Here is an 11,820-nt window from a genome sequence, read left to right on the forward strand (position 1 = left end):
TCGAACGGCCGTGATAGCTGTCGGACTTCGCGATCTTTCCCTTCATTCTATCTGCAATTGTCGACTTGGGGACATTGTATATCTCTGCGGCGCGTCGGATACTCAAGCGCGGTGTTGATCGAATCGCATTGATCGCGAGAAGAACTCGGTTTTCTGGGAAGCTGTCGGACATTGTTGTGGTAGAGAAAACGCGTGTTGAAGTTGGGTGGTTATGGTGGGGGAAAATGTGTCCGAGTCAATGGGGTGTCCGAGTCAATGGTGGATCACGTTAATGTTTGCAGCCAATTCACTCCTGGGCCAACAACTGGGAACGACACAGTCTGGACACCAAGTGATGGGGACGAGAGTTCTGTATTAATATGATGACACGTAGGTTGGTTAGGTAGGTGTAGGTAGAAAGAGTGAAGTGTGAGTGGGCCGTGTGCTAAGCCGTGTAGTGGTGTGCAGGGAAAGGGACGTGTCAGAAAAGACAAGGAGAAAGAGCATACGCCCCCAAAAGATGACCCCAGGTAATATCCGTCCACCGGCCGTTTCCGCCCAAGAACAAATTGAGAAATGTCCCAACACAACCCAAATGAAAAATAAAGAAAGCTCGCCAGACCCCTGACGCTTCTGCGTGCCCTGTCGCCAACCTGCTCCATGAAAACCGGCTCCTTCCTTCGCCATTCTCCACGAAACAACGTTCTTTATCCCAGTCCTTTCCATAACTGTCTCCTATATACTACCGCGATCGAAACGAATGCGAAATCGTGTTGTGGACGGCTTTTGTAATTGGCTTGTTTTGTTGTTTGTTTATCGGTTTGGTTGGGTTGGATTGCCGGGACGATGCTGCTTCAAAACCAAGCAGGCGACCAGACAGTCGTTGCCGTAGTCGTCTCGTATGCTGCCGGGGATTTACCCACTCAGCCCAACTCAGCCCATGTTGCCGGATCGAAACCAGGTCAGACGCCGAAATAGTGCCAAATGCCAATGCGCCAGAAACCCAAGACAAGGACGCTCCCGTTGCCCATTCCGCCCTCCGCTGCTCCGTGCCCACCTCTTTTGTGTAAGCAACCATGAATGACCAAGATTCACACGCCACTCCCGCTATTCCATTTCCGAAATACGCCCGCCCGACTCTCCGAAACTGAAAACAACCCCGTTCGTTAGGTTTAACGACGCCATCCTTCTGATGTCCTTACAGCCTCCCGCAATTCCCAACATCCTGTCGAACTTAGACCCCAGGACTCCGTATCCGAAACGCAGCCAATCGTTGCCGTGGCGGAGACAAGAAAGTTTCAAACGAGAATCAACCCCAGACGCTAGCCTGGACACCTAGGCCGGCCTTGCTGCCCCAGCCATTAGGACGAGCGCCCCAGCCGGAGAGGCCGACATTGGGACCCTCGGCGGCTGCTGAAGACGGGTTGGCGGGCGGAGCGCTGCTCAAAGCGCCAGTTTCGCCGCCGCCAGACGCCGTGTACCCGTGGCCAAGAGGCGAGGCGAGCGGAGTGGTGGACCGCTTGTTCAAGGCAGGGTTGGTCGGGGTGCCGGAGATCGAGGGGCGCGTGCCAATGGGTGCCACAGAGCCCTGAGTGGGCTTGCTTCCAGGGGCACCCTGGCGGGGCGGAGATCCTCCCGGGGACGAAACGCTGGTACGGGTCGACTGCTGGGCCGCCGCGGCATCGTATGCACCTTTACTACCGGGGTTAGACTGCGGGCTCGAATTGCTGTTGGCTCGGGCCTGGTCGGACTCGGCGGGCTGCGATCCCTGACCGGCCTCGGCCGCTGCGGACTGAGAACCAGCATCCGGGTGGAGTTGCGGCGCGCGCCCGTATTCGTATGCCAGCGGGGAATGGCCGCCGCGCAGACGGGGCGGTCCAGCCGGAGGGCCGGGAAGACCAGCCCTAGGCGCACTTGTTTCATCGACGTAGCCGGCTGCGTCAGCGTATGAAGCGTCTCCATACATAGCACCACGCTGCTGGGCGATAAGCTTTCGACGATCATCCTCGGACAAGCTGCCGGGGCTTATGGTACGGTCAGGCCTGTTGGCGCCGTACGACATCTCGGCGAGGACGGCTATAATAACACCTCGAGTTAGCCCATATCCCTTAACATTCTGTCTCGCAGCCGAGCCACGGAGATACACCCCCAATGGTGTCCATCTTTACAGCGTTTAGGAGCACGGGATGATAGGCCGTTGAACCGCACTTGTGGTGCAATACAGTTGAAGATAGAAGGCCTGAGCTCCGAAGACGCCGGAAGCTTCTCTTTCAATGATTTTGTCTTGTTTTCTCGTTCTGGTAGGAAGACTGATGCTATACAGAAGAGGGCGGCCTACTTCGGTTGTATTGCTGCTCTTGATGGTAGTTCCGCAGCTCTCGTTCCCGCTGAGCGGCCATTCTCCTCTTGGCCTGCATCATTTGCTCTGCCTCGTTAGAGCCGCGGGAGGGCTGGTGCCGCTGAGAGGCGTAGAAGTTCTGCAAGTTCGAGCCCGGGTGGGAACCGCGCGCATCGCCGAACTCGGCCATGGAGTGGGGACGGGAACCGGGGCCAACAGGCGGACGTCCGTCTAACATTCAGGAATCAAAGGTCAGTAGGTCGGGCTTGTCGAAGATGGCCCGGCCAGTCCCAGGCATACTTACCGAAAACTGGGTACATTCTGGCGGGGCCGGGATAAGGTAGGGACTCACGGCGGCCCCCGGCAGCTCCAAACATCTTGCCGCTCTTGACGAGGTTGTCAATGGCACGGTCGACCTCTAAAAGACTGGCAGTCAGCTCTGGCACGTTCTCTTATTGTTCCATGTCCCACATCCTAGTGCCCTGAAACTCCCAAGACTGGCGGGTCGAGGTGGGAAATTCCCACGACAGGGCTCGGGTACCGAGAATGGAACGGGGTGATACATACCCTCTAGTTGATGGGTGAATGCGGCGGGTTCTTCGCGAGGGATGGTGGAGCTAGCACCTGTAAAGGAGCAGATTAGCGGACAGATCATCGAGCGCGTCGAAGGCCTGGATGTACGAACCAGAGCGCGCGGGCGGCGGAGTCTGGTGGTCCCAGCCAGCCTGGCCCTGGGGAGGCCATTGCGAAGGGTCGTAGTACGCCGACATGGTGACGAAGGTCTGTCGAGGCTGCAACCGGAAAGCAGGAGCGTGTATCGGAGGCGATGCGAATCCAAGGTGGAGAGTTCCAGCTCAACGTGTCGACTTTGCAGCTTGATTAGGTTAGCATGCGGTTCACGCAATGCACGCGGTGGCCGGTGCGAAGAACCGACGCGACAACAACATGTGCCAGGCCAGCTCGTGGTCAGGCTCGGGTCTGCTTGGAGCTTGGGGAAAGGGGGTAAGGAAGCCGAAGCGCGAGGATGAAGTTTTGGCTGGCTGAGAGTGGCGCAACGAGGGGGAAAAAATCATTTCCCGGCAAGGTCCCCACCCAACGTGCGCATTATAATCGCACTCACCTACAAGTCAACGCTGCCCGTCGCTGAGACTGTCCCGATCCGAACCAAAAAGAAATCGATTGGCAAGACGACCACGAAGAGGACGGGAAAAAGGGAAAGAAGGGTGGACTTGGGCACGCAACCCAACGCGCGGGCGGTTTTTTTTATGTCGCGAGCCGGGAGTGGAGGGTTGCTCCAGAAGGAAAAGACCGGGGAGATGAGGTTCTTAGGCCCGGCGCAAAGGACGGGACGTGGGTCGATCCGCCTGTGGATGGTCAACTGGTGGACCGGGGCGTGGTCGCTCTTGCAAGACAGGTGCAGTCCCCCTTTCGGTTCGTGGAAGGCGCATGGGGCCAGGGTACAAAAGTGGGCTCATTGACGCCGAGGAGGTAGCCAGCAGGGTGCGCCTGCTTTGGGAAAAGGGGCAACTCAAAAATCCGCAATCACGAACTTTATTGACGCTCTTCCTTTCAACAGGCTGAAACGCTGCAAGTTAAACGGCGCGCTGGTTATGACCCGAAGCCTACCTGCAGGTACGGATTGTTCAGTCGGTCTTCTCTTACACGTAGTAGCTCAATTGGATGTCCCATCATTACACTGTCATCGGGTCGTTCTAGGGTTCCATCTCCTTGCAGGATAGCTTCAATAACGGTACAGATTTCGGGATGTTAGGCAGTATCCGCACCGGTAAGTACGGTGAGCCCCGTTAAAGTATTTTACGCGTAATGGAAGGTAACGTTAGTTGAGCCGGATCTGTCATAGAATTTGGCAGCACCACGGCTTCAACGTATGATCATCCCTGGAAGATTTCACTGTGTGAGGCCTGCGGTAGCTTACTTTACTAATCGTCCGTACTCCGCATAGGTCGAATTTACCGAAAGGTTAAAAACGGGAAGACGGCTGGTCCGAGCTCCAATTGAGCTGTTCTTTGACGATGGCTTCGGCCGGTGTTATGGATATCTGCGACGCTCACATTTCGAATTAACGAGGAGGTAACGAGGCAAAAGTGACACCCTGGAAACCCATCCATCATTTGAGAATGATCGAGGTTAGCTTGAATGGTGTTGAAGACGCCGAGACCTTGACCAAGGCGGGCTGGTGCGGGTGTGATGGGTACCCGGTACAGATGGTTGGTTAGGTAGCGCCCAGATACGGAAGGCAGCTCTGAATAGGGAATCCGACGGAAGTGTCATTGGAGCATTCAAGATGGAATGGATGGACTTCCCGCAGGAAAGCCAATCACCATTGGTACTGCGAGAAAGATAGTTCACGAGCTGCCCGTCCTTTCGTGATAATCCCTGCCGTACCTTAGCAGTGACGAAGCCAGTCATGACGAGGTCAGGTCATCGCATCGAGGATCAAGACATGCACCGAGCCAGCCCCCAGTCTTCGGCGACGCTATTTTGAGTTAGCAACGCTCCTCGGAACGGACAGGGGCCATGCTAATGAACAACATTCTTCTAAAAGACGTTGTTCTGTTGGCCTTCAGAGACAATTTTGCCACGAGGACAACCTCGGCAGGTGAAGATGTGAGTGTTCAGCGCTCCCGCTGAGTGGTCTCGTCCCGTTTGTGAACCGTGTCCTGCGAGGCGGGGAGAGCACCTCATAACGCACTTCGGCCAAGATTAACCCGCTTGATGGCGCGGAGTCCGAATCTCCTTCATCCAACAAATCCCAGATTCTCCTCGCGAAGCTCACAATAGCGAAGTCTCGATATCGACATTGCGGTCACCCAGCGTGAGAAGGTCATCGAACGGCTGTGATGCCGAAGCCACCCATCCAACCCGTGCGGGCGTTCTTGCCGTTTCATCTGCGCCCACCTGCGCGATCTTGCTGCAGGAAGCCGAAGAAGATCCCGCAGCCTTAGGAACCGTGTATGGAAGTGTCCTTCAAACCCGCTCAATTTCCCTCGAGTTCCAGAAGTTCGGAAAACGGGGTTTGGTACCGGCGCCATGCATCCTCAAACTTTGGCGCACGCACTCGTAACCGTTGAGGGGCCTGATTTCGTCACAGTGGCCCTCCTATGCAGTACCTGTTTTGATGAAACCGAAACGGAACAATTCTGGAATGGAGGGTTCGACGCTTCGATCGAGACCTGTCTGGTTTCTCACCTTACAACTTTATGGCCCCCTTGACCCACATTACCCTCCTGGCGGGACAGGGTGATCCGTCTGATCTTCGAGCTGGCAATCACCACAGCATTCACCAATGTGATGAGGGCAGTATTCGTTTCCAAGCACAAGAGAGATCACGAGCGCATGATGAGAAGATCGTTCAACCCCAACCGGATAAAACCGCGGCACTATCTACACACGGCCACTCAACCGTTGGTATGGAGTAGGGATATTGCTGCGGTGGCCGATCCCGTTTCTTATTTTCGCCGAGGCGCCGCATGCGACGTCCCAGAGTGCCCAGCGCTCTGCTCAGACTAACGTTATTGGTCCTCTTCCAGGGCTGTCGCCCAAATTTAGGAACTTTGAGACTGCACATTCGTGATAACTAATACAGTACTGAACCTTACAGCACACTCGAGACGAACTTGAGTCTATTACTTACCCCACGCAAACCAGAGCCCAACAGAAAGCCAGCCCGGATTGTAGCTCGACTCTGACACCATCCGGCGAGTCATCTTACCTAGGTAAGCCGGCTTGGCAGGTCAGCCTTGGCTTTTAAGTGGGACACTGTGATTTGTGAGCGGTTTGTCGAGCTGAATATGAACAACCGACCCTCCCAAGAGTCTTCTAAAGCCGGAATAGACCAAAAAAACGGCAGGAGGCGAAAGCAATTGGAACAGGCTCAATCGCGAGTGGGGCGTGTGACACGATTCCAGGTTGCAGCGTGGTAGCTGTCTAGGGACCCGATTCGGTCAGTGTCGGCAACTTGGCTCTTGGATTGGATGACGAGAGGAGACGAAGTGATCGGGAGAGAATCTAAGATAGCAGGTCTCTGGCGGCTTCTTCTTCTCTGATTTCCCCGGTCATGTCTGGTCAAAAGCGTCTTGTATCGTGCCTTTCAAGTAGTGTCTTTTTTTTGAGAGGGAGGACGGGCAACAGACAAGTGCTGCTCTCAAGTCCAGGTTGAAGAGAAGGCAGATATGAGTATTAAAATAACCGGTTTGGGTCAGGTATTCTGCACAGAAGGGGGTTGCTTATCCTGTAGATTTGACATCCAAACTCCCAATCATCCCTCCTCTTGATGACAGTAAGTAAACCCTGGTCTTGTGCCCAGAAGCATGTGGGGGAGGGAAGGGGAAGGGCAGAGCCTGCACATATTTGACTGGCCAAGATTTGTACGGAGGTAATACTAAGGTAGGTACAAGTACAGTACCTCTAGGGATGCTATGTTTGTATGCAATGGGTTGGCGTCGCAGTGCCTACTCAGTACTTCGAGATCTCCATGGATTCCTGTAGAGATATTGAAACCGGATGTCTTTGTCCTTGCTGTCGAACACACCCCCTTCGTCTTTGCTTCAGCCAGCATGTGGCATGGTAACCGCTAATACAACACTTGCCCGTCCGAGACTCGGAAGAGAGAGATTACCTTGGTTCACATCTGAGGACTGCTCCCTGCCAGGCGTACTGCGCATCTAAGACTGGTGAGCAAAGCCTGTTCGAGCCGGTTTCTCTCAGTGTCTCCCCAGTTATTCCTTCACGTCCAGCTCGGTCTGCAAACGGTCGTCACCTAAGCCTCTTGACGTGTGTTTCACTACCAGCACTGGTCAAATGCCGGGTATGGATGCACGAGGCCAAGGTTACGGCAATATGCGGGAAATCCTTGGTCTTGCGTAATTCGTTTACCGAACGCGGGGGCCGCGGGTCTGCAGACAACGGAAGACGCGCCAGGCGCTGCGAGTGGCGCTTGAGAGTTCCAAGGCAGTTAGTTGAGCTCATGATCACTCCAACTTGCACTTGCTTAGGATCACTCAGCTTACGGAACACAGGATAGATCGAGCTTGGGAGGAAATATCTCTTTTCTTTTTATTAGGTATTGAGCTTAAGTGCCATATTTTCAACCTGGAGGGTGACTTCCCATCGGATGGAAGTGAGCCTTGAGACTGAAGTGACCCCCGCGACACCGGCTCCGGTGCCCCACCACATCATCTTGGCGCCGGGGCCGAGTTGATTGGTCGGATGTGGGGCCGTGATCTCGGCCGCTTAACTTAGACCCATCCCCGCTGCCTTTTTCACACCACTTTTTTTTTTTTTTAGCTCGATCACAATTCTTCTTTTCAACCCATCGCGTCGACATTGGATAATCTGTGCGCGACTCCTAAACATCTTTAGTTGCTGCAACTGCCCTTGCGTACAGCCGACAAATTCTCTCATCAGACCGAGTCTCTCCTCAGAGCTGACGTTTCAACCCACAGACTGTGTACGAAATAAGCTATCATTTCACATGTCCAGCTCGACATCGGCTCTCCTCAACCTTCCCACTTTTTCGGCGCACCACTGGATGTGCCGAACCAGACTGCAGTAACTGAACAGCAAGCGACTTTAAGTCTTTGCGCTTGCTCAAGGGGACGTTAGAAAGACTTACACGGGGCGTATCACTTTGCATCTTGCACCTCAGAATTTGTGCGGCTGCAGTCAAAACCTGCAGTCTGACATCTAGTCAACCCGTTATCCAGAGCTTTTATGTCTGGTCAAACCAGACTCTGGCAGACTGTCCACGATCGCGTCTTCTCGCCACTGCGACTCACGACGAAATCTGCCCACGACCAGGGTTATCAGTCGCTCAACTCCGCCGACGATATGGCCGCGCAAAGCTCCGTCACGGCCAACAAGCCTGGCTTCTTCAGGCCGGACGTGAAGGAAGACGATCCCAACTATGGAACCGCCAACAAGCCCTCCGACGTCATCGGCGCATCCTCGTCGTCGTCAGAAGCTGAGGACGCCGCGGTCGCCGCGGGGCTCTCCCACCTCGAAGCTCGCAGCAAGCACTGGTACTCGTACTTTGCCACGCTCGACTTCTGGGCCGTCATCGCCGTCGGCCAGATACTCTCGCTCTGCATCACGGCCACCAACACCTTCAGCAGCTTCCTCGCGGGCGTCAACACCAACATCCCAGCCTTCCAGACGCTCTTCAACTACGCTCTGCTGACCCTTATCTGGCTGCCAATTGCCCTCTATAAGCAGGGCCCGCGCAGGTTCTTTTCGATTGCGCTGCGGGACGGCTGGAAGTACTTCATCCTGTCCTTCCTCGACGTCGAGGGCAACTACTTTACCGTGCTGGCCTATCGGTACACCAACCTGCTCTCGGCGCAGCTGCTCAACTTCTGGGCCATTGTGTGCGTCGTCGTTCTGTCCTTCCTCCTCCTCAAGGTCCGCTACCGCCCCCTCCAGATCGCCGGTATCCTCATCTGCTGCGGCGGCATGGGCGTGCTACTCGCCAGCGACCACATCCAGGGCAACAACGGCGGGACGGGCGTGGACATGCTCAAGGGCGACCTGTTTGGCCTGCTGGGCGCCTCGCTGTACGGCATCAGCAACGTGTTTGAGGAGTGGTTCGTCAGCAAGCGGCCCGTCTACGAGGTGCTGACCTTTCTGGGCATCTTTGGCGTGTGCATCAACGGCGTGCAGGCCGCCATCTTTGATCGGACTTCGTTTGCGGACGCCACCTGGAACGGCCAGGTGGCCGGCTGGCTGGTCGGGTACACACTGTGCCTGTGCCTGTTCTACTCGATGGTGCCGCTGGTGCTGCGCATGGGCAGCGCAGCCGTGTTTGACGTCAATCTGCTGACGGCCAACTTCTGGGGCGTCATAATCGGGACGAGGGTTTTCGGGTACAGCGTTCATTGGATGTACCCCATTGCGTTTGTCTTGATCATTCTCGGCTTGATCACCTACTTCACGGCGGGCAGCATTCTGGGTGATTCCAAGAAGCCGTGGCTGGGGGATAACCAGAGGGATGGCGTCGCGGGGATTGGCACGGCCAAGCTCAAGGCGCTGAACGAGGCAAGGAAGAAGGGACTGGCGGGACCGACCACGGCAGTGCAGGATTGAGGCGGGGGTTGGTGGTGGAGGTGGTGTAATCTGTTGGAGGGTGGAAGGCGTGGGCGTTCTGTTTTCGCGTGATACTCAACGCTCATACGCCATACGCGTAAGGATATGTATGGAAGAATCTTATTTTCGTCACTGAGACAATCTGATGGTCTCTGGAAGTAATAATGGATGATGTTGATGGACTCGTAAAGAGCGAAGGCGAGTATATGCGGGTTAGGGTTCACTCAGCAATGCTTTCTCCTTTCGCGAACAGCCGGCTTGACAAACTGAACAAAAAGATCCGCTAACAATGCAACGTAAACCCATGACTGTTCACTTCAATTCACTGATACTGCCCGGCGATTATACCTGGAATTCATTGGCACCCTCCAGCCATTTCATTTACCCACCAAGTTACATTCACTTCAACTAGGTACTTGAGCGAGCGAGGATAAGTGGCCGAATCGAACTCCCAAAGATGACATCTCCAGCCCCAACCCCAACCCGCTACTTCGGCTTCGGCAGTAATCTCTGGAAGCAACAGATGTCCCTCCGGTGCCCAACCTCCCCCTTCACCGGGATCGGACGCCTGTGTGGCTACAAATGGTTTATCAACGGCCGAGGGTACGCAAACATCGCCCCGATAACCACCGCCAGCCCTGATTCGGAAGACGAAGTCTGGGGCCTAGTCTACGACCTCTCCCCAGCCGACGAGGCGCGGCTAGACATCAATGAAGGGGTGCCCTTCGCCTACGAGAAACGCCACATCCCCGTCGAGTTTTGGCCTGTCGCAGTCGCCTCCCTGTCCCAGCTTGAACAACAGGACGGCACCGGCGCGGATGGGATACCGGAGAAAGGCAAGGGGCAAGTAGTGGACATGCTTGTATACATCGATTTCAAGCGCAGCCAGCCGGGCCACCGGCCACGCGCCGAGTACGTGCACCGCATGAACATGGGCATCCGGGACGCGCTGCGGGAGGGGGTACCGCAGGCGTATGTGGAGAGGGTGCTGCGGCCGTACATACCGGCCGACGCGGAGCTTGATGCGGAAGCGGTTGACCTAGCAAAGAGGCAGGCGGCTGGGTTTCGAGACGACAGCGGTGTTATTCCGGGCATTGGGCTCCCGCCTGCGGGCGTGGCAGGGTCCGGGGTTGTTTCCAGTTTAGAGATGGGAGCGGAGGAAGATGAGGCCGAGGAATTGGCTGAACGAGCGAGCGAGGTTTGCTATTTGAAGGACTTTGGGGTCTAGGTAAGCTTGGGCGAGGCTTGGTGATGGAATTCTCTCGAGATGTTCTTTGTTAGAGATTACCCGATGTGTTCACTTTGGCCGGCCTGAACGAGGAGGTGATATTGCGCTAAGTTCACATTCTGGCCCGCAGAGATGTTGTGAGAACGCTCTTGGTGTGGGCAATGGCTCGATTACAGATATGCCGGATACGTCAAAGCACGCGAATGGTCGTGTCAGCATCGAATTTTAGAGTGGTGCGCTAAGTCAAAGCTGCGGGCAAAGACAGGGTGATAGAGTATTGGGGGGTTCATTAATTGGGGCTCCTTGGGCAACCAGTCTGCCTCCAGAATAAGTCGATTATCACATGACAGAGTCGGCCATGGTTTGGATGTCGGCCGCACCACTTCTCCCATAATGCGAGGGAGATAGCCATTCACGGCTTGCAGATAGACGGAGGCTGGCATTGATGTCAATGCAGTCGAAGGAGTACGCTTGAGAATAGGTGGCCAGTATCCCCTTTCGGATGAACCCAAGGTATTTCAGATTCAAGTCGGCAGGACAGATGAAGGCAGAGGAGAGCTAAGGCCCCGAGCAAGACCGACTGGGGCAGGAACGGCAGTCCCCTAACACGGGATCGATCGACTTGATGTCGAGTGACGCTCGCGAGTCGCCAAGGCGAGATGAGGCAGTACGGCAATGTGGAGGTTGGCGGTACAAGGTGTCATGTAGAGAGTAAGTCCCACCTGAAGCGTACCAGCGATCGCAATGGCATGGCGCAGGCTACTCGGGGTGAAAGGAACAGAGATTGGCAGCTGGCCCAAGCCCACGAGACGAATGTCTTCAGCGCAGGTGACGGTTGGAGATAGAAGCAAAGAGAAACTCGAGGATCGGCAGATGACAGACGGTCGTGATGGCGCTTCTTTGATCCGTTTTGGCATTGGGGTTCTTGGAAGAGGGCGTGAGGCTGCGAGTGAGTCCTCAAAGTTAACCGGCAAAGCATCATCATCTTGACCACGATACCCAGTTGCTGCTGGGTTGCGCAGCGAGGATTGCAATTTTGAACGGCACGTTGGTCGAAGCCTGGACCGATCTAAGGCCGACGGAGAGCCACCGCAGAGTTGTCGGATCGTCATCTGTGAAATACTCGCGTATCATGGAGGTGACGTGCCAATGGAGTGCGTGAGCCTCGCCGTGA

At 55.4% G+C, this 11,820-nt stretch overlaps 4 protein-coding genes across 4 annotated transcripts; 2 read left to right on the forward strand and 2 right to left on the reverse strand.

Moving 5' to 3' along the window:
- Nucleotides 1–964: 964 nt before the first annotated feature.
- N657DRAFT_261360 (uncharacterized protein) lies at nucleotides 965–3,334 on the reverse strand. Its single transcript, XM_062786492.1, has 5 exons — nucleotides 3,003–3,334; nucleotides 2,885–2,941; nucleotides 2,622–2,735; nucleotides 2,318–2,557; nucleotides 965–2,055 (listed from the first exon to the last, which is right to left on the reverse strand). Exons 1-5 carry the CDS (start codon nucleotides 3,085–3,087, stop codon nucleotides 1,289–1,291), a joined length of 1,263 nt encoding a protein of 420 aa, XP_062643109.1. The 5' UTR covers nucleotides 3,088–3,334; the 3' UTR covers nucleotides 965–1,288.
- A 4,716-nt stretch (nucleotides 3,335–8,050) lies between these two features.
- On the forward strand, nucleotides 8,051–9,418 carry N657DRAFT_581917 (DUF914-domain-containing protein; the record flags this gene model as incomplete). The annotated part of the gene is made up of 1 exon (XM_062789575.1): nucleotides 8,051–9,418. The coding sequence occupies one exon, from the start codon at nucleotides 8,051–8,053 to the stop codon at nucleotides 9,416–9,418; it is 1,368 nt and encodes a 455-aa protein (XP_062643110.1).
- Nucleotides 9,419–9,905: 487 nt separating this feature from the next.
- On the forward strand, nucleotides 9,906–10,508 carry N657DRAFT_549244 (uncharacterized protein; the record flags this gene model as incomplete). Its single annotated transcript, XM_062787880.1, has 2 exons — nucleotides 9,906–10,184; nucleotides 10,221–10,508. Coding segments are annotated over 2 exons (567 nt in total), but the record flags the coding sequence as incomplete, so codon positions are not given.
- A 661-nt stretch (nucleotides 10,509–11,169) lies between these two features.
- On the reverse strand, nucleotides 11,170–11,811 carry N657DRAFT_261696 (uncharacterized protein). The gene has a single exon (XM_062786494.1). It carries the CDS (start codon nucleotides 11,756–11,758, stop codon nucleotides 11,249–11,251), a length of 510 nt encoding a protein of 169 aa, XP_062643112.1. The 5' UTR covers nucleotides 11,759–11,811; the 3' UTR covers nucleotides 11,170–11,248.
- Between the last annotated feature and the right edge of the window lie 9 nt (nucleotides 11,812–11,820).

The sequence above is a fragment of the Parathielavia appendiculata genome, assembly GCF_033297405.1.
Source record: "Parathielavia appendiculata strain CBS 731.68 unplaced genomic scaffold N657scaffold_28, whole genome shotgun sequence".
Lineage (NCBI taxonomy): Eukaryota > Fungi > Ascomycota > Sordariomycetes > Sordariales > Chaetomiaceae > Parathielavia > Parathielavia appendiculata.